This window comes from Poecile atricapillus, chromosome W, assembly GCF_030490865.1.
Source record: "Poecile atricapillus isolate bPoeAtr1 chromosome W, bPoeAtr1.hap1, whole genome shotgun sequence".
Taxonomy (NCBI): domain Eukaryota; kingdom Metazoa; phylum Chordata; class Aves; order Passeriformes; family Paridae; genus Poecile; species Poecile atricapillus.
In genome coordinates this window covers 81556315-81578073 of record NC_081288.1, presented here as the reverse complement: position 1 = coordinate 81578073, position 21759 = coordinate 81556315, and the positions used below count along the sequence as shown (strand labels likewise).

The window sequence follows — 21759 nt, the reverse complement described above, 5'->3', positions numbered from 1 at the left end:
AGTCACCTGTTTGCGCAAACTTCACAAAAGAAAAACGTTAAGAGAGTTTGCTCCACCCTCAGAAGTTAAGTTGTTGCAGTATGTGCATGATTTGCTGTTATCAAGAGAACAGGAAGAGAAGTAATGCAAAAGAAATTTTAGTTCAGGAGCATGAGGGAACACAAAGACCTGTTGACTATTTTTCAAAAATGTTAGACCCGGTGGCCAGAGGCTGGCCCCATTGTTTGCAAAACTGTGCAGCCACAGCTCTGATGGTGGCTAGGGCTCGAAAGCTGACAAAGGGGGGGTTACCTGATTGTTAAAGTTTCACACCAGATTAAAGCTTTGTTAGCTGAGAGAGCCTCTAAGTAGATGACCAGCTCTCAGTTGTTGTAATATGAGTCTTGTTTATTAGAACAGGAAAATTTAAAATTTAAAAGCAGAGAAAGTTTTAACCCAGCCTCCTGTTTGAATGGCCCTGAGGAGGGGAGCCAAGGCAAATTCCATGATTGTATTCAAGTAATAGATCTACAAACTAGGGCAAGGAATAATTTGCGAGACATTCCATGGCCTGAAAGAGAAAACGTGTTTATTGATGAGTCTTCAAAAGTGATAGAAGGAAGACGCAGAGCTGTGTGCTCTTGTGAGTGGCTGTGAATTATACCGAGACAAGACAGTAAATGTTTTTACTGATTCTAAATATGTATATAAAGTGATACATGCATTTAAGAAACTGTGAGAAGAAAGAAGTTTATTAACCTACAAAGGAAGGACGTTGGTTCGTGAGAGTTTAATCTCCTGCCTGTTAGAGGTGGTGAATTTGCCAAAAGAAGTAGCAATGATGCACATTAGAGGGCACCGGGCAGGGTGCTCGGGGGAGGCAAGGAGAAGCGGACTAGTTGATGGAGAGGCGGGGAGCTGCATTGTTGCTGGAAGTTTCTGAGATGTTTCCCTTGCTCCCGGTGGCTGCCCCCTTGCCAGAAAGGTTGTCTTTTTCACTGAAGGACCTTGAGATAGTTGTGGAGAGTAAGGCAGAGAGAAAAAGAGGTGGTTAGTTTGCAAAGGACAGTGAGCGGATGCCGAGAGTTCCGACATCGCAGTTGTTAAAGCAACTTCATGGGGGAGGTGCCGAGGCTCCCGAGGGATGGCAGAGACCTTCCTCAAGATGTATACTGCTGTGGGTCTTTTTGTTCTGGCAAAACGAGCTGTTGATAGTTGTTTGATTTGTGCTAAGACAAATAACAAAGTTACAAAGAAACTGGCCAGGGTGGGGAGGCCTTGGGCTGTACGTCCCTTCCAAAGATGCCAAGTAAATTTTACTGAGATGCCCCAGGTGAAGAAATTTAAATATCTTTTGGTAATAATATGTCAATTAACAGAATGGCCAGAAGCCTTCCCTGCTGTTTCAGCAACCACAGGGTCAGTTATTAAAGTATTCTTGGAACAAATAATTCCAAGATATGAGATGGTAGAAGCAATAGACTCAGATAGAGGAACTCATTTTACTGGAAAAATTCTTAAAGGAGTAATGACTGCTTTAGGGATACAATGGAACCTCCACACTCCCTGGCATCCCCAAAGCTCAGGCCAAGTTGAAAGGATGAATGGAGAGATAAAAAAACATCTTCTGAAGCTAGTGATAAAAACCAAAATGCCATGGCTGCGGCTCTTACCACTGGCTTTAGCAAGAATAAGAGCCAGACCCAGGGAAGATATTCAACTATCTCCCTTTGAATTGATGTTTGGAATTCCTTATCCTTGTAATTCTCAGCCTGGGGCAGGGGCAGAGATAAGTGATGTATATCTAAAACAGTATGTGGCTCGGATACTGTCTCTTGTGAAATCTCTTCGACAGGAAGCTCAGCTGACACAGACCCTGCCTTTGGACTTTGCTGTGCATAATATCCAGCCAGGAGACTGGATCCTAGTTAAGGAGTGAAAAGAAGCACCCCTGGTGGCTAAGTGGCGTGGACCTTTCCAGGTGTTACTGACTACAGAAACAGCCGTCAAGACAGCTGAACACGGGTGGACACATCACACTCGAGTCAAGGTCTCTAAAGCTCCAGAGATTTGGACATCTCAGCTGGAGGAGAAGGATGGGAAGCCGTGACTGACACTCCGCAGGAGTGGCCTGGAGCAGTAGCTGGTGCGTCGACATCGGGGGAAGCCCTGAGTGCCTACCCACAGACTGCCTGCTGAAATAGTCTGTATGGGCATCCCTACTCTCAAATCTCCAGACACTGAGAGCCAATCCATGCTGTCACTGCTTTCTTTATGCTAAACTGTTTCTGTGCTTTCACTTGCCACAGGTGGTGTAGAAGACAACGTGAAATTGAAAATTAGAAATTAGATTGTAACACTATTAGAATGTTTCTCTTAATAATTTTACCTTTATATTTTCAGTTAAGTTGGAGTCTAAAGTGGGAAAATAATTTTTTTTACTTTAGGAGAACAAGTAGCAAAAACCTTTAACCTTAAGAACTGTTAGGTCTGCGGGGGGCCAGGGGGATCTGAAAGCTGGCCATGGGTAGCCAGCCCAGTCGAGCCTAAATGGTGGGTTAGCACCCTGAGTGAAGTCCATAATGAAACAGGATTTTGGGACAAAGAAGGAAGTCCATGGCAGCTTCATTCTTCTGAAAGAAGCATTTATTGCCTAAACAGAACAGGGAGCACATATGTAGGAAAGAGCGTTTGTGACTGGACTTTATCTTTGGGTTTAGATTGTTAGACCCCCAACTGCCCTCCTTATGACTGTTCCAGATATCAAGGCAGATGTAATCAAACGCATGTTAAGCTCACTAATGGTAGCTGGGTAAGGTGTTCCTTCCATAATTACCAAAAAGATTTTGAAGGCTGTAAAGCAGTGGGGAAGGATAAGTTTTTTGACCCTTTATTTTTAAGCTGCCCCCGAGATAATTCCACAAGTCCGACACATGTTGTCCGAGACTATCAGTGGAAATGGCAACACCGGAATGGAACTCGAACCCTTTTCAGTAAGTTCTGGTCCAGATCTAATAAAACAGATCTGGGATGTGATTGCAAGTGGAAGCCTCATGTAGGAGCTTGAAAATGTAAATATTGTGATTCTTATGGCGAGGCAACTATTGTTGGTGGACCACTAGGCCCTGGAAGCAAGCTGTATTTTGACCCACCAGTTGATGATGAAAATTGGAAAGGTCCCTTCGCTAATGGGACCTGGGCTCTAAAGGGGCATTACTGGATTTGTAGCCAAAATGCTTACCGCAAGCTACCCCCAAACTGGTCAGGAATATGTTATGTGGGGTATATTAGACCATTGTTCTTTCTGCTACCACAAGTTCAGGAAAATCAGTTAGGAATCAAAGTATATGATGATCTAATTAGAGAAAAGCGGTCCATTGATACATCCCTGGTTGGAAAGAGCACCCAAAAGTGGGGAAAAAATGAATGGCCACCTGAACGAATCATACAACACTATGGACCAGCTACCTGGAACCCAAATGAATTAATATCAGGTGCCAGAGAACCCATTTATAATCTAAATCAGATAATTAGGTTGCAAGCTGTCTTTGAAATAATAATCAACCAGACAGCTACAGCTCTTGACCTTCTTGCTGACCAGTCTACTCAGATGAGAAATGCAATATTTCAACATCGGATGGTATTAGACTACTTATTAGCAGAAGAAGGGGGGGTGTGTGGAAAATTTAATGACTCAAACTGCTGTTTGCAAATAGATGACAATGGAAAAGTAATGAAACAAATAACAAAAGGAATAAGAAAGTTAGCCCATGTACCGGTCCAAACATGGAAAGGATGGGAATGGGACATGTTTTCATGGTTACCTGGTGGCCTATGGGTCAAACAAATGCTTTTTTTCCTCTTATGTGTTGTAGCAACTCTAATCTTTTTACCATGCATGATCCCTTGCTTCATACAACTCATTCAACATGTGATCAAAAGAATGCAGGTAGTAGCAGTGCCTACTGACCCAGAGATGGCTACAAAAGGGCACAGAGCGATGCCCCTGCAAATAATTGCAAAGCCAAAAAAGACCCAAGAACAAAAAATTAAGTCAATGATAACTAAAGTTTGTAAAGACAATTATTAACAAAAATTAAAAGAGGAGGGATTGAGAGGAATGACAGGTTTGTCTTTACAAACAAGCTGTGGGTCAGTTGATAAGGTGTACTATCAGTGAGAGACGACAGAAACAATGGGATGGATTCCAGTAGAAGATCAAAGGGGCACTAAAAGAACACTATGAATTCTATAAAAGTTAAGAAGGGATTATGCATGGGGCGGGGGGGGGGGGGGGAAGGTATCACCGCCGGTATCAGGCGTTCCGGGAAGCCTGTACCTCTCAAGTACCTCAGCCTATGGGGAAAGAGAGAAGGGACAAGCGGCCGGGAATTAGGATAAAAAGGAGGCTGCGCCCTCCAAGAATTTGAGAGACCCCAGGGGAATGCCCCATGGCCTCTCCCTTTATTCGAATAAAGAAAAAGGACTCCTCTGTCTCCTTTTTGGACATAAACCTCTGGTGTTTGTGGATTAATTTTCCTGACACTTCCAAGCTTCTCCCGTAGTTTCTTTTAATTTGGAAAGAGCTGGTTAACAGGGAAGTGAAGGGACAGTCATAGCAGTTTCCCCCCGTTTCCCCTACCCCTTCTTCCAAACCCTCTGCTCCTGAGCTGAAGGAGATACATGGAGCAGCCCGAGAAATGCAGGACACACAGCATAGCTGTAGCTCTCCTGGCTCCCTGTGTCTCTTTCAGCCCCCTGTCTCTGGTAGTTCTGCGCAGACTAGCAGAGATCTCTCCCTGCACCCTTTTACCCCAGCTGTTACTCCTCAGTTACAGTGTTCTGTTAGTTCTAAAAGTGATGCCCCCCCATCCCCACGTGGCTGGGGTCCAAGATGGCGCTGGCTTACGCCAGCCGGCCACATGGTAGAACCCACATTTTCCCCTCCTTCTCCTTCCCATAACCTCTTTTGCCCACCTGTCCCTGCCCACAATCCTTACCCCGCCCTCAACCCATTCCTTTCCTCAGACATCCCTCCCCCCCTCCACCATGTTCCTGCCCTGCATGACATCACTGTGCAACCCCACCCCCAGATGTTGCAATCCTAGTTCCCATGGTGCCCCCTCCCACTGGGGAGGTGAAGGTGGGAGGGGCATTGTTGGAATCTGAGATACAGACTGTGTGCCCTTGTTTTTAATATTTAGTTCCAGGATTCAAGGAAACACTGAATTTCATATAATATGAAATTCATGTGCATGTTTTCATGGTAACACATGAAAACAAATGTTAAAGTTAGATAAGAAAAGTGTAAATGTGTAGATTAGAAAGTTGCTTAAATCACTGGGTGAAAAAGTAGTTTAGAGAACAGGAGACAAGATGGAAGATTTAGGGTGTTGTCTCTTGTCCTTCTTCTTTCTTCTTCATGTTCTTCTCCTAGGGGTGTTTGGGTAGTAGTAGGTGATTGGGTAGAGAATGTCACAGTGCAGCACACAGGTGTTGGGTCATTGGGTCACTAAGAAAAATAATTTAGTTGGCACCTGTTAATTGGGTAAATGGACATATAAAAGACCTTGAAGAAGATCTTTGTTAACCATTTTACCCCTTTTCTATCATAGTGCACATAGCTCTTTGTACCTTGTAATGCTGATAAGAAAAAATAAACAACTGAGACCGAACGAGAAAAAACCGCCTCCCTCTCATCAATCTTCAGTTCAAAGGGAAAAAGAACCCAAATCTAAAAGTCCAGTAATAAGACAGGGCATTCCCCCCCCCCATTCCCACTAAGGGGTTGGGGGAGACTAGTCCTCCCCCTGCTAACACATGGGGGGTGAAAGTGGGAAGGGTGGCTCCGTCCCCCACTCCCATGGGGTAAGAGGCAGGTCCCCGCGCTGCTCCCATGGGGGGGGCGTGTCCACTCCCTGTTCCTATGGGGGGTTGGGGTAGGTGGCTCCACCCCTTGTTCCCACGGGATAGGGGGAAGGTCCTCCCCCTGTTCCCACGGTAGAGGTGTGTCCCGGTCCTGCCCCCCCAGGGGGTGGGTGAAACCTCACCCGGCTCCTGCAGGGGGGTAGGTGGATCCCTGCCCAGCTCCCACGGGGGTAGGGCTGGGCCCCTCCCTGGACCCGAGGCTGGGGCTGGACCCCCCGGCCTCTGAAGGGGTGGGAGTGGGCAGGGGAACCCAGGGGATGGGGACCCTGGGGATGATGAAGATATGCTTTCAGCTGCTCCTGTAATATATATTGGTAAAAGAAGGATTAATAGACATTATCAACCTTTCTCTTAGCAAAATATAAAAGAAATTTGCAAACCCCAAAGAGAGTTTGGTAGAAATAGTGAAATCCTTAAAGGAATGGTAAGAACTACTTTAACATCTCATGAGTTAGTTCCAGCTGATCTTAGGGACCTCTTCCGGTGTCTCCTAACCCACTCTGAGTTTGATCTTTGGGAAAACTCATGGAAAAGGTCCTTAAAAAGCCTCCTGGTTGAGCTCAAGCAAAGCACCCAGGATGCAAAAGATGCAGAGGATAATGAAATCACTTTTGAACACCTATGCGGCAAGCAGGTGTGGGCTAAACCTGAAGACCAGGCTCGGATACTAACAAAATCCTTTTAGATAAGATCTGTAGTGTGGCAGAAAAGGTTTTTAACCAGTTGCCAATGCTTGAAACCCAAGGCAGCTATGTTAATATTAAACAGTTTCCATCAGAAAGTTTTTTGCAGTTTGTTGACCGGCTTCGAGTGCAAGTACAAAGGCAAGTGGAAGGACCAGTTGTTGCCGCCCATTTGCTTGGTTTTATTAAGTTCAGAGGTGGTTTACCCCAGTTGCTCCCCTGTCATAAAGAATGGTTTGTCCCCAGTTGCCCATCATTGTAAACCCTTCCCATTTTTCCAGATTGTTCCCCATCCATCACCCCAATCCTGCCCCTAAGCCCTATCAATCTATGTGAACCCCCACCTTTTGTTCCAGTTCTTTCCTTGCCTATCATCCCTTCCTCGACGCCCCATTGATTGTACAGTTGCTTTCCCTCCCCCGGGTCCTTACCATTGGTCCTGCATATTGTAATCCCCACCCATAACCCCTCCGTTGCTGTTGTCCCATTGGTCACCATATGAGCCGCCCACGGTCCTTAAAACCTGGCGCATGGGGGTGCCCAGCGTCTCGGCTCAGACCTCTCCCCTGTGATCCCAGCCCTGCACCTGTTGGAATAAACTTGTTCCTGGGAAATCGGGAGAGCCTGAGCACTCTTTCTCCCTTCGCCACAACCCGTGTCGCCCTGTGAGCCACAACGCCAGAGCGCAGAGGAGCTCTGGAGGTTCCAGGTTGAGCCTCGCAGTGCTTGCCTGGTTCCCCACTCCTGCCGCTGACATCGGCCACAGCTAGCCGAGGCAAAAGGGGCCGAGCGGGCAGCGACAACCAGTGGCACAAGCAGAGCTGATTAAAGAGATGGCTCAAAGGAATGCCAACAAGGCCTGCCACAGGATGATCCTGGGACTCCCCATTGATCCTCCACCCACTATAGCAGAGATGATAGAGGCGTGTACCAAGAAAGCAGAGCTGTATGGAGCACAAGACAGGAGGCCAGGACTGACAAACCCAAGGACTGTAGCAGCAGCAACACCAGGAATAAAAAAGACACAGATGTCATCAGAGCAGCTGCAGCATACCATCTGCTTCCAGTGCAAAAAGCCAGGACACTTTGCCAGAGACTGTCCTCAAAGCCAGCAGCAAAAGAAATACCAAAAGGAAGCAGTAGCCAACCAAGAAAAAAACTGGAACTAGAGCACAGCCATGCCCATCACAATGATATAAATGCAGCGGGGTCTAGAATGAGAAAAGCCTTTCTTTTAATTGAGAATAGGAAGGAAGGGAAGCAGGGTGCAGGACTGCGAAAAACAATTGCAGGGAATGCGTGCCTAACAAAGTCTAGCAGCCTCACAAGCGATCCAGACTTGTAACTGCCGAAGCTTTTCTCTTCAGGTCTACTTGTTGGACAATCATTGGAGTGGATCTGCAGGACAATTCACGATACACGGCAGGACTGGATAGTAAGTATTTTGTTATTGGGGACAAAGCACACACACCCATGGAGATTGAGGTGGCTCCCATGACAATTAAGGGAGACCTAACACACCTCACTCTCTTGGTGCGTTGCCCTCAGCCACCCTTCTATTTGGCCAACAGGCAAATCATTGCTCAAGCCATCCCCATTCCATCAGAGGTCCCAGTAGATGACAAAACACCTGGCATCTACTGGGTATAAGTGGTTGGCAGGATAAACCCATCATGGGATGCAACCTAACCCATGGATCAGATCATCTCCATGTGGAAGGGTTGATTGACATGGGGGCAGATGTCACAATCATACCTGAAAGGGTGTGGCCTTCACATTGGGACTTGAAACCCATGGCTGGCAAAATCCAAGGTGTAGGAGGAGTGAAACTGACCAAAGTTTCTAAAAGCATTGCTCAAATTGAGGGGCTGGACGGAAAATTGGCCAGTGTCCATCCATTTGTCACTGACTACAAGTGTCCCCTGTGGGGGAGAGACACCATGTCCCAGTGGGGAGTCAAAATAATTATCCCTGAGACTCCCCAGGATTTTTAGAAGTGGCCACTGTGGTGCGCCCTACCCAAAAGTTAACATGGCTGGATGATAATCCAGTCTGGGTAAATCAGTGGCCACTCAGTAAAGAAAAGCTCAAGGTGCTCAAAGAGCTTGTGGAGGAACAATTAGCCAAAGGCCACATAGAAGAAACAACCAGCCCTTGGAATTCCTCGGTCTTTGCAATAAAAAAGCTGGGGAAAGATAATTGGCGTCTCCTTCAGGATCTGAGTGAGATAAACAAAGTAATTAAGGACATGGGGTCACTCCAACCTGGGATGCCCTCTCCAACAATGCTCCCACAAAACTGGAAATTTGTGGTCCTAGACATCAAAGACTGTTTCTTCCAAATTCCCCTACACCCAACAGATGCACTACAGTTTGCTTTATTGGTCCCTACAGTCAACTGAGAGGCCCCAATGAAACAATACCACTGGAAAGTTCTGACTCAGGGAATGAAATGCAGTCCTTCCATCTGCCAGTGGTATGTAGCTTCACTGCTGTCCCCAGTATATGTTGAAAAAACAAAAGCCATCATCTTACACTACATGGATGATGTGCTAGTGTGCTGCCCTGATGACACTATACTCCAACACAAACTTGACCTAGTGGTTAAAGTTTTAACCTCTGCTGGATTCCAACTGCAAGAGGACAAAGTTCAAAGGATGCCACCCCGGAAGCACCTGGGCTTGGAGTTATTCCTCAGAAATTAAAAATTGTTAGTGATCTCAAAACCCTAGAGGATCTCCATTCCCTGTGCAGGTCCTTGAACTGGGTCAGACCCTGACTAGGTCTCAGTAATGAGGACCTAGATCCCCTGCTCAGTTTATTGAAGGGGGGGAGAGAACTGCTTTCTCCCAGAAAACTGACCCCAGAGGCAAAAACCGCAATTGAAAAAGCACAAAGGGCTTTAACAGAGAGACAGGCTCACTGATATAAGCCTGAGCTGCCCTTCAAATTCATTGTCCTGGGGAAACTACCACACTTACATGGGTTGATATTCCAAAGGGCTGAAGGGCAGAGATTCACTCTTAATCATAGAGTGGGTCTTCTTCTCGCACCAACGATCCAAAACTATCACCAAGCCACAAGAGCTGATGGCTCAGCTGATCCAAAAAGCCAGGGTGAGGCTGCAGGAATTGGCTGGTTGTGACTTTATGTGTATTCACCTTCCGGTAAAACTTTCTGGGGAGGGAAAGCACTCTCCTGAGTAACTGACCAAGGAGATGTTTGAGCACCTGCTGCAGAGCAATGCTAACCTCCAGTTAGCTCTGGACAGCTACAGTGGACAAATATTAGTCCATGCACCATCATGCAAATTCTTTCATGAGGAATTCCACCTCATTCATTGTGAGAAAAAGACCTGTAGGCCGCTCAAAGCTCTTACAGTGTTCACTGATGCATCCGGGGCGTCCCACAAGTCGGTCATGACTTGGAGACATCCCCAGACTCAGCATTGGGAAGTTGATGTTGAGTTTGTGGAGGGGTCACCCCAGGTAGCTGAACTGGCTGTGGCCGTGAGAGCCTTTGAGAAGTTTTCAAAGCCAATCAGTTTGGTTACCGACTCGGCCTACGTAGCAGGGGTGGTGTCCAGAGCAGAGCAGGCAGTTCTCAAACACATAGAGAATGAGCACCTCTTTAGGTTGCTCTCAAAACTGATTTAGTTTCAACTCAAGAGCATCCTTTCTATGTGATGCATGTGAGGTCACATACTGATTTGCCAGGCAAAATTGCATAAGGGAACCACAAAGCAGAATCCCTAGCTACCACAGCCGAAAAGGTACGTCTTCCAGATGTATTCCAGCAGACTAAGCTGAACCACCAGCAATATCATCAGAATGTGCCGGGACTGATATGTCAGTTCCAGCTAATATGGGGTCAGGCTAAGGCCATTGTGGCCACCTGTCCCAGTTGCCAGCTCCAGGCCGTGCCATCGCTGGGTGTCAGGGTTAACCCCTGAGGCCTTGGGAGCTGCGAAGTGTGGCAGACAGACATCACACACATTCCCAGTTTTTGTCGCTTTAAATATGTACATGTGAGCATTGACACATACTCAGGGGCAGTTTATGCCTCTGCCCATGCAGGAGAAAAGGCTGTGCATGCCAAACAACACATAGTGCAGGCTTTTTCAGTGCTGGGGATCCCTAGGGAAATTAAAACTGACAATAGCCCAGCGTATAAATCCAAGGAGTTCCTAGAATTTGTCCAGCAGTGGAGGTGGAACATATGACTAGCATCCCTGACAGGTCAAGCTGTGATTGAGTGTTGTAGTAAAGTTGTTAGAATGTTGTTAAGTTAGTTTATGTTAGTAGTTGATAGCTTGAAATGTATCTTTTCTCCTCTTTTAGTTGCGATTTCCCCTCCCCCGTCTCTTTTCCTCCCGGTTCTTACTGGGAGGCAGGTTACCATGGTTACTGAAGTTTTTCTCCTCAGCTCTGTGAGGAGAAGCCAGATGGAGAGGAGAGGAGACCCTGCTGGCATTTCCAGCTGCTTGAAATCTCTTTAGCCCAGGAAAGCACAGGGTTGGGAGAACCTTCTTTCCAGCATGGAAGTTTGTAACTTTGTTTCTCCAGTCTCAGAACGCCTCTGAGCTACGGAAGCCGAGAGGGTATTAGTGCCTTCCCTTTCTTCCCCTCCTGTGTTGCCAGGAAACCATGCCCTCCCCCCTCTCTCCCCCTTTTCCCCTCTGTGGAGTATATTCCTACACCTTGTAAGCATTTGAAGAAGTTTATGTCTGTTATTTCTTATCTTAGTGTGTGTAACCTTGATTTGCAGAAAGTTTGCAATTGTGCTAGCTGAGAAAAATAATTGGTTCTCTCTCTGATGTTCCCTCCCTCCGAAAAACCCTGTAAAAAGAAACCCCTGACCCCAAATCCTTTGTCTCTCACCCTCTGGATTCCCCTTCACAGAAATAAACTGTGGAATGCAACCCAGGGAGAGATTCCACCCCTTATTTCTTTGCTCATTTGATAGACTTGACTTCCAGAAGTAACTTAGAGACCCACAAATCCAACTGGTACTGGCTGAAAACCAGAGTGAAGAGAAACCTCATCAGTGAGCTAAACTGGGCCACTCTGGGGGGTTTGATTCAATTGAGCGTACCCACCAGACGCTCAAACAAGTCCTAGCCAGGCAGGGCAGTGGGACAGCATGGATGTCTCCCCAACAAAAGCTTTGCAAAGCCATGTTTACCATCAATTTCCTGAACTGTTCATTTGAAAACATGAGTCCCCCGGTGGTTCGGCATTTTAACAGTGGTGATCTATTTAAGTTGTCACAGCGTCCACCAGTCTTAATCAGGGACCCAGAAACCTGGCAGACCAAGGGCCACTATGAACTTGTTACCTGGGGGCGTGGCTACACGTGTGTGCCCACCCCTGAAGGCCCCAAATGGATACCCCAAAAGTGGGTAAAGCCTTTTGTTCCCAAAAACCCAGCTCCAGCAGAAGGAGATGGAAGACAAGTGGCAGTTACTTCCAAAAGAAGATGCCACCAGAAAGAGCAAGAAGAAACCTTCCTGGCCTCTGGTCACTCTCTGACCTACACCCACTGAATGTGATTATGCTTTAAAAAAGTTTGTTTCTTTTTCTTTTAGAGAAAATCTACCTCCCACTCAACCCCATGATGAGCCCTACCCCAGCTGTCATCCTGCTTGTGCTGAGCAGTCTGAGAGCTGCCTGTATTGTCCCTCATCCACTCCAGAACATCTGGGTGACCCTGGCACAGACACTCCAGCAAGAAAATATCTGCCTATCCACTGCAGCAGCAAAGGACCCTATGTCTACCTGCCTGGTAGGGATTCCATTGCAGGCTGGAGAATTTCCAGCCAGCTTTGACATTCCTATGCCTAACACAGTGTCGCCCTGAAAACTCAGCTTTGGAGCTTGTTGACATAGTTTCTAAAGAACTTTCCCAGGACAGTAACTATAAACAGATATGTGTACATTCCTTCTGTTACACGTCTCTTGATGGACATCTCTCATGGCCAGTGCGGTTGGAAAGGTGCTATCCTGACTATCCAATCCCTGGCTGTGGTCAGAAACCTATAAATTGTGAGAGAAGAAATAAAGCTCGCTTTTTTCTTCATCGTATCTTGAGCTGCATCCGTGTGACTTATTTCGTGTCCAACAGCGACAACACGGGTCCCAAATCACACAGCACCCGACCACGTGAAAATCGTAAGCGACTGGCTGTAATGATTAGGAACCCTGTGGAGGAACGGATACCAAAGCTGCCCAAAGCAGATAAGGAACCCCAAGAATTAGAGCTATTGGGTTCCTCCCCAGCACCTTATTGTGTTCACTTCACTAACAACTCATTGTCTGACACTAGAGACTTTAACAACATATTACAATTTCGGGAAGAATTCACAGCCAAAAAATGGTGTGATATTCTAAGTCACACTACAACAGATGAACCTCTCCGCTCACATCCAAAAAATCTCCCTAAAGGTTTATTCCTAATTTGCGGAGACAGGGCATGGGCAGGAATCCCATCTTGTCTTCTAGAAGGGCCATGTACCATAGGGCGATTGTCCCTGTTAGCACCCAACCAAACCCAAATTACCAAATGGGTTCAGAAAAACAATTCAACTAGAAAATTTCATAAAAGAAGCGCTGATAATTTGGACCCAAACTGTGATTCTGAAATTTTTCATTGGGCAAAATCAAAAAGAATTGCTGATCCATATTTCTTCCATGGTTTGCAGCTGCCAAAGCACTAGGTGAGTTAGGACACCTAGATTGCTGGGTGGTCAAACAGGCCAACTTAACATCCACTGCCCTCAGCTCCCTCCTAGAAGACGAGGAGATCACCAGGCAGGCCATGCTCCAAAACCAAGCGGCCATAGACTTCCTTCTGCTGCTGCATGGACACGAATACCAGGAATTTGAAGGACTTTGTTGCCTAAACCTAACCTCGAAAGCTCCCAATGTCCACGTAGCCCTCCATGAGATGAACAGCTTGATTGGAGAAGTGAAACAAGAATCTGAAGACAGGTTTAGTGAACTGTTCAAGGGCTGGGGACTCACGGGGTGGTGGACTTCGATAGTTAAAACAATCCTGTTGTTTTTTGCTTTGTTCTTAATCGTGCTAGCATTCGGGATTATATGTAGCTTGATTTTAAAAGCCCTCAGCAGTTTAATCCCTATTACCTCAGAAGTCAACCACATAGAACTAATGGACTGAAAACAATCTAACCGGCCCGCCAATCACGAGTGGTGGACAAACTCATGTTCTGTATCAGAATAAGCCCAATGCCCTTCTTTTAATTTTATATAATTAAAAAGGGTGAGATGTTGTATTGCATTGTGTTACGAGAAATGGTTTATTCCTGTTGCTCCCCCTCTGAGTCTGTGGTGTGTTGGTTCCTTTCCTCTCACTCCTCCCCTTTGGTTTCTCCCCATTGGCTGTAACCTGCCTTCCCCCCACCCCCTTTCCCTCTGCTCAAAATCTCCCACCAGCTCTGTTTCTGTCTCTTTCTGCCCTGGAATTATTTGAATTAAAACTGGGACACTGTCCTGGGAAGAGAGAGCCTCCTTCGTCTTATCTTTGTCCTCGCCATTTTTCCCCCTCCACCCTGGGTGTACTGCAGCTAGCCGGAAGAATTCTCGGGGCTGGGAGTGGAGGGAAATTTTGGCACAGCTCTGGTTCTTTCTGAAGCTGGAACACCCCAAGTCCAAACTCCTTTATCATAGGCTGACTGCTGCAGGAGACTTTTCCCCAACATTTCTTGTCTCATCACACACTTGTGTAGGATATACTCAAATTAAAAATGTACTTGAAAGGTGTGCAAACAACTAGTTCTCTAAATATCCCAGTACAGCAAGACTCCACACACCAGTTTAGGGGATCCAAGAATCCCCTAAAACTTCCAACACTAATGACATGATGCTTCAGCTGGAGCTGCTTGCTACACTTGCAGGTATGAGAAAGGCTCCATCCCTGCCTACAGAGACAGCATTTCTTACAACATTTAGATTTAACTCTGCAACCATGAAGCTGACATTTAAACACAAACAGCTAATGACTTTAGTTATAGCTAGAGATGTTTGTACCTTCAATATTTCCAAAAGTTAAAGGACATAGGAAACCTTTTCACATAGCTGAGAAAAAAAATATTAGCTTAAAAAACACTTTACCTCATAAATGTTGGGGTGCCACATTTTGGTCAGGAATCTGAAGGTAGGTGGTGAATATGGATAGTCAATAGGAAATTTAATGTGAGCCTGGAAAATAAAGCAAAATATTTTAATTATGAAATAGAACAAAGAGACCAACAATCAATCATTGCAGTGAAAACATGGAAAAAAATTTCCATTAAGTCCATTAAATAGTTTGATTTATATATCAGTGCCCATGTGGACCCACAGTATAACTCTACACAATTTCTTATGAGGAAAATACTAACTGAACAAGAAAAATCTAAATACCAAGCCTTACTTGGGCTGGTAACACTCAGAAAACAGGCCATAAGGCATTTACCAAGTTCCAGTTTTAAGCAGTACTATCCAACAACTGTTGTTCAGCAGGATAAACTAGATTTGAAAATCTAGAACTTAAGATATAATTGCACTCTTGCTAGGTTTAAAACACTTGCAGGATAAAAACACTTTCTAAGGTGAAAAGACCTGTTCTACATTTGCCAGTGCAAAGGTTTTTAATTGCTTTTTCTGTGTGGGAAAAAATTTAAAAATTATTAAATACCTGTTCAATTGAGATCTAAAGGGTTGGGATTTTTTTGCCTTTCTTGTGCAAGTCAAACTGGTTGTCCTAGGGTGACTTTATGATGCTGTATCGTATCCCCTACTGTCTGCTTTATGCCAGATATAAGTCCTGTGCCTTTAAGCAAGCTTGAAGAGAGAAGGGGGGGGGAGGCAGAATGGAAATTCCTTTCGCTGCTTGTGTTTAAAAACAGAGATAGGGGTCTCAGTTTTTCTTCCAGCTCTTGGCCCTGCAGCAGTGAAGAGAGACAGAGAATTCCTCTTTGCTTTTAGCTAGTTTTTCTAGTAGCTAAGGCAAAAAAGTTTTCCTGGGACTGTGGCTTCTTCTTCTTCTGGAACTGTTCAGCTTTTCTCCAGTCCGGAACACCATCACCTGGGGCCCCCTCCCGCACTGCACTGGCCCGGAATGCTGCATCCCAGCACCGGAGAGAGAGAGAGAGAGAGAGAGAAAGAGAGAGAGAGAGAGAGAGATAGAGAGAGAGAGAGAGAGAGAGAGAGAGAGAGAGAGAGAGAGAGAAAGCCAAGTCGCACCCACAGAAAGACTCTCTGAACCACAGAAGAAGAGCTCTGAATTTACCATCTCTTCAGAGCAGTGAGAGGTTTTATTATTTCACATTATTCATTGTATTAATGCCTGTGAACACCCTGCTTGTTAAATAAACTTCTTTTTCCCACTTTATCCAAGAGAATTTTTTTCTAACCTTATGTGGGGGAGGGGTTGCTGAAATCTGTCTTCTTCAGAGAAGACACCCTTTTGGGACGTTTCCTCCTAAATTTGTCTCAAACCGGGACACTGGTCCATCTACTTGTGTTCCTAATACTACATTTCTTGCCACCAAAAGCATTTTCCAAGTCTGAATACCATCCGTTTGTTTAATAAATCAGCATAACTTGATGAACCAAATATTAATGGGCAATGACAGCAAAATTACCTTCCAGTGCCTCTGAGATTAGAAGGCAGATGTGGAGTAAGACTCTCAGAGCCAAGTCAGTTGTGGGAAGACTGCAGAGATCCCAGCACTGAATATTAACTTCCTTGTGCTGTTCTGCCATTCACAGCAGTCAGAAGAGCCAGCCAGTAGGAAAGCAAGCTGTATCTGGACTGATTAAAGCCAAAAATGCTCCCGTCAAAGGAGGACTCAGACCACTTTCTGCATTGTGGAGCACAGATCCTTCCCTTGGCACTGCTCAACCCACCAAAAAAGTCCCACCAGTCTAATGTGCCATCTCCAGAGAAGCATCTCCTGGTACCTGCACCACAGCTAGGCTCACAATCAACTGAGAATACAAAGAGACCCCAAAAGCAGGTCACATACAATGAGGGCAGAATCTTGGGTCACCCTCATCCACTTAAGCACCTAACCATACTTAGCTGCAGGGTGCTGATCTTGTTCAACAGGACAAGCTATGGGAAGTTTTATTCCCAGAAACAGGAGCAGGCAAACAGATTGGATTAGAGCCATTGAGAACCTGGCTACTGTTTTACTTAGACTGGCATATACTTTTCCCTTGCAACCCAAAGTTTATGAGGCCAGAGTGCCAGATACACAGGAAAAGGTTTTTCTGCTCACCTTTATGAAACAAATTCAGAAGCTGTCATGGGGTGACTTTACCTTTAAGGTGGTTTTGGGAGCTAAGGAAGTTGAAGTTGCTGGTGACTGATGGGAGTCTTTTCTCCTGACCAATTATCGGTCATTTCTAAGAATTGACAGCAGTTTTAACCATTGAAAAGTGAGATCAACTTGTGAACCCTACCTTAAGATGTAAAGCCAGAGCTCTCTTGTTCTCTTTGTTTCCTGGCTGTGAAAGGTAACAGAGCTCCGGCGGGCCTCCCTTTCCCTGCCCGGCCATGCGGCCCGGGCGGGGGCTGGGCTGGGCCTGCCGCGGCTCCCGGCCGGGAGATGGGGCCTGCGGAGGGCTTGCCCCGGGCTCTGGCAGGGCCAGGCAGGTCCCTGGCTAAGCTGCAGTTTTTGCCGTGACGAAATTCACCAGAGACTGCCGAGTAAAGAAAGGAAAAAAGTTCTGGACCTGCGGCAAGCTGAGACAGTGACCACACTCTCCAGAGTAGCCATGAGGAATCTTCTATCGAAGACAGCTCCAGCTCCTGCTCCAGCAGAGATCACAGAACCATCTACAAAAGCCTGGGCAAGATTTTAACCTTTTCATTACCCAGATGAGACTTGCAGATTAATCCTTTTATCCACAGGAAAAAAACAAAAGACAGCAATCAACATGTAAAGAAACTTTATAAAACTATCAGAGACAGTAAAGAATTAAGCTTCAAAAAAGGTAGAGAATAAGGAGATGCTTTATGAGCTGAAATACCTTTCTGTTGAGGCTATGGAAATGGACAATAAGGTCTTGAAAAAACTCCTTTAATTCATGACAGAGTATATAGGGAGGAATAGAGTGTTTAAAGTGTAAATTTTGAGTAAAAAGTAGTGATTGTGATGCAGTGAGGTGCTGGAACAGGGTGAAGCGAAAATTTGAAGCCTTGGGGGACAATGAGAAAACTGTTTTCCAGTGGAGCTCACAAAGACAGATGAAGAAGACTTTTGCCTTTGAATAACTCATCCTTAAAATGACATCCCTAAACTCATGGCCCATAACACACCTCAGAGTGATGTAAATGGGAGGAGTGATCTCTGATGACAGCATTTTCTGGGCAGCTGACATCAGGGAAATAGAAAACTATAACAGAAATAGTTTTCTTGTGAGAAACTCCATAAATTAACAGAAAGAGACTTCTGTTTCTCTACAAAGACTGATGAAAAGACTGTAGCAGGAATTAGGACTGTTTTAACCACCAAAGTTCTAAAGTTTTTTTTTGTCTCTGTAGTCATGTGAACAAGGGAATGGTGGGTAGTATGGGATAAAAAGGGTTTTCTGGAAGTTTATTCTGGTGTTCTTGTTCTTGTAGTTTGTTAATAAACTTTCTTTATTCCTTTTTAAGTTCTAAGCCTGTTTTGCTCTTGCTCTAATCCATATCTCACAGCAGGAAATAAGTAATTTTTTAGTTACTGGTTTAAAACCATGACAGAAGCTCATGTGGCTTTACAGTCTGTACATGCCTGCTCATGATACTGACTCTATGTGGGTATGTTACAGCAGCACTGAGTCCTTGTCTCAGTCATTTGCCACAGCACCCTCACAACCAAAAGATTTATGATCAGCATAAACAATCCTAGCCCACAGTTCAAGGTCAGTTACACAAATGGCATGGCTCCAAGAGCAGCAAACGAATGCCTCTTGTCACCACACCTGCACAGAAGAGAGCAGCTATGGCTACAGAAGCAAGGACATGCCTAGCTCTACATGCCACCCTACAATGGGAGCAGAGCAGAGATTTACCCAGGGCAGAACACATTCACTTAAGCTCAACTGCTTGCATTGCGTAAGCTGCAGACTCCTCCAGACCACTGGGGTTTTCCCAGTGTAATAGATAAACTTATGAATAAAAATTCATAAAGGTCTAAATAAATATATTTGTAGCTATAATAATAATATAAAATATAAAATACAGTGTGGCCAAAAAGGTCCTTCCCCAGATCTAGTCGCGAATTCCCATTCAGGAGATAACAATGCTAGCCGGCACCCAGATAAAGATCCTAGCCGGCGCCCATCAACCGAAAAGAATGAGCAGGACACGGGCCATCAGGCTGACAAAGGAACGAGCTCGGAAGAGATACTCATCGCCGGACCCGAACACCCCGCCCTGCAGACCACTGTTGGGAAAGCAATCAGGCTGACAAAGGAACGAGCTCGGAGGAGATACTCATCGCCAGACCTGAACACCCCGCCTGGCAGACCACGGTTGGGGAAGCAATCAGACTGGACAAAGGGAAAAGCCCAGCCGAGATATTCATCGGCTCCAACCCGGATCCAACCACTCCATCCTGATGGCCCGAACCAAAATGAAATCAAGGAACATTCAGAATCTCTTTACATATGAGGAGACTCTGCCCGGACATCTATTAACTCTATTCTCCAATGCCAGGAAATCCATTCATCCAACAATCAAGGACCTTTGGTGAATGGTGCCTGCTTGGAATTTAGCCTCAGGACACAAAATCCCTATAAAAACCCAGGCCTGAGAACCCTCGAGCGTGGATTTGGGAACACCTATACCTTGGGTATAGACCCCTGTCCACCCAGCGCTGCGCTGACCTATTTATTGTGGTTTTTCTCTTTCGTTGCAGGTGTTTAAATTGTTTTATAATAAATTGCTTTTTATTAACCTTATTTTGCCATTGCATTTATAACACCAGGAAAGCCCATTCCTGTGCTTACATGCAGTTTCATGAGATCTAACACATAATAAAACAACCCAAGGACTGAGATGAAAAATGGAAGAGACAACAAAACTCAGAGTTGAGCTAACTAAGTTTTCTTAGCAGAACCTGTGTCTTCTACACAGGTATAGCTTCTAGGTGAACAAAAAAAAAAAAAAAAAGATGCTGCAGCAGCCATGATTACAGGTCAGTTTTTTCACTAAAAAGCCCACAATTTCACTGATGTAAGGCAAATCAGCTATCTGAGCTTAATTCAGCCAGGCTACTAGGTACTAGAGATTGTGTCATAGGGTGACTTTACCTTTAAGATAGCTTTGGGAGCTAAGGAAGTTGAAGCTGCTGGTGGCTGGTGGGAGTCTTTTCTCCTGACCAATTATCGGTCATTTCTGAGAATTGGCGGCAGTTTTAACCATTCAGAAGTGAGATCAACTTGTGAACACCACCTTAAGATGTAAAGCCAGGGCTCTCTTGATCTCTTTGGTTTCCGGCTTCTGAAGAGGTAACAGGCTCTGTCTCGGCCTCCTCCCGCCCCCCCCCCCCCCCCCAGGCCAGACAAGGCCACAGAAGGCGGGGGGGGGGGGGGGACGGGGGCTGGGGGAAGAAACTGAGCTGGCTGGCCTGGCTTGGTTTGCAGTTTCTGCTGCTGAACTGAAACCTGACACCATGAACATCTGCAGCTTTCCAAGACTTCAACTCTTTTACTACCTGGATGAGATGTACAGATTACTCCTTTTTCTGAGAGAGAGAGGGATAATCAACATGAAGAAGACATCATAAAACCATCAAAGACAGTGAAGAAAAGAGTTAAGTTCTAGATGGGGAAGAGAGAATAAGGAGATGCTTTAATTAAGCTGAAATATTTTTCTGTTAAAGCTATGGAGATGGACAATAGTATCCTGAAAAAACTCCTTTAATTCATGACAGAGTATATTGAGAGGAATGGAGTGTTCAAAGTGTGGATTTTGAGCAAAAGGTGGAGTAATTGTGATACAGTGAGGTGCTGGAACAGAGTGAAGAGAAGTAATAGTTGAAGATTTGGGGCCGTTGTAGAGGCAAAGAGAAAACTTCTGTTTTCCAGAGAAGCTCACAGAGACAGATGAAGAGAACTTTTGCCTTTGAATAACTCATCCTTAAAAATGACATCCCTAGACTCATTTGACCCATAACACACCTCAGAGTGATGTGAAATGGGAGGAGTGAACTGATGACAGGATTTCCGGGCAGCTGGCATCAGAAAAATAGAAAGCTATAACAGAAATAGTTTTCTTGTGAGAAACTTCATAGATTATCAGAAGAAGACTTCTGTTTCTCTGCAAAGGCTGATGAAAAGACTCTAGAAGGAATTGAGACTGTTTTAAACACCAAAGTTCCAAAGTTTTTTTGTCTCTATGTTGTCATGTGAACAAGGGAATGGTTGGGTAGTGGGGGATAAAGGGGTTTTCTGGAGGTTTCTTCTGGTGTTCTTATTCTTATAGTTTTGTTAATAAACTTTCTTTACTCCTTTTAAGTTTTAAGCCTGTTTTGCTCTTGTTCTAATCCATATCTCACAGCAAGAAATAAGTAAGTTTTCTAGTAATTTTTTTAGTTACTGCTTTAAAACCTTGGCAAACTGTCAGTTTTAGGGCAACTTGTTAGGTCAGTTACAGTGAGACAAACTAATTTAGGAATAAAGATGCAACTCAGTCCCCTACCTATAAGTACCCAACCATTACTGCATTCACTTCATGTTTAACTCCTCTAGCTGAGCTTGAACTGAAGAAATCTTATTTTGCTGTCCTGATTTTAGCTGCCTGCTCACCATAGCTCTTTGACACCACTGAACACACTCAGTAGGCAAGGAGGTAGAGATGACAGTCATCAACCTGCTCCCCCCTTCCCCAGTTTATAACTATCATGCTTATAGTCCCCAGAAAAAGAATAATTTCCTCTGATGTTATACTCAACATGATGCAAAAGGGTTAATTCAATTTTTACTGTGCCTGTGAAACTTTTAGCAGAGAAACAAGGCCTGTGAAAGCTGCTTCTAGCAAGGACAGTTGGGAGATAAAAAGATGACATCTGGCCCAAGAATGCTGTGATAGACGAAAGACTGAATCTCTGGGAACATGGGGTGGGACTTATGATAATTGGTAAATTGTACTATGCATGTAGGGACTGTATATAA

At 45.1% G+C, this 21759-nt stretch overlaps 1 protein-coding gene across 1 annotated transcript in view; it reads right to left on the bottom strand.

The window, feature by feature from the left end:
• The window catches only part of LOC131592134 (ubiquitin-conjugating enzyme E2 R2), a 225092-nt gene that overhangs the window by 100880 nt on the left and 102453 nt on the right, over positions 1 to 21759 (bottom strand). The window contains exon 2 of the mRNA XM_058863431.1: positions 14722 to 14808. Within this exon, the coding sequence (XP_058719414.1) occupies positions 14722 to 14808 (87 nt within the window). The remainder of the gene's footprint in view (positions 1 to 14721; positions 14809 to 21759) is intronic.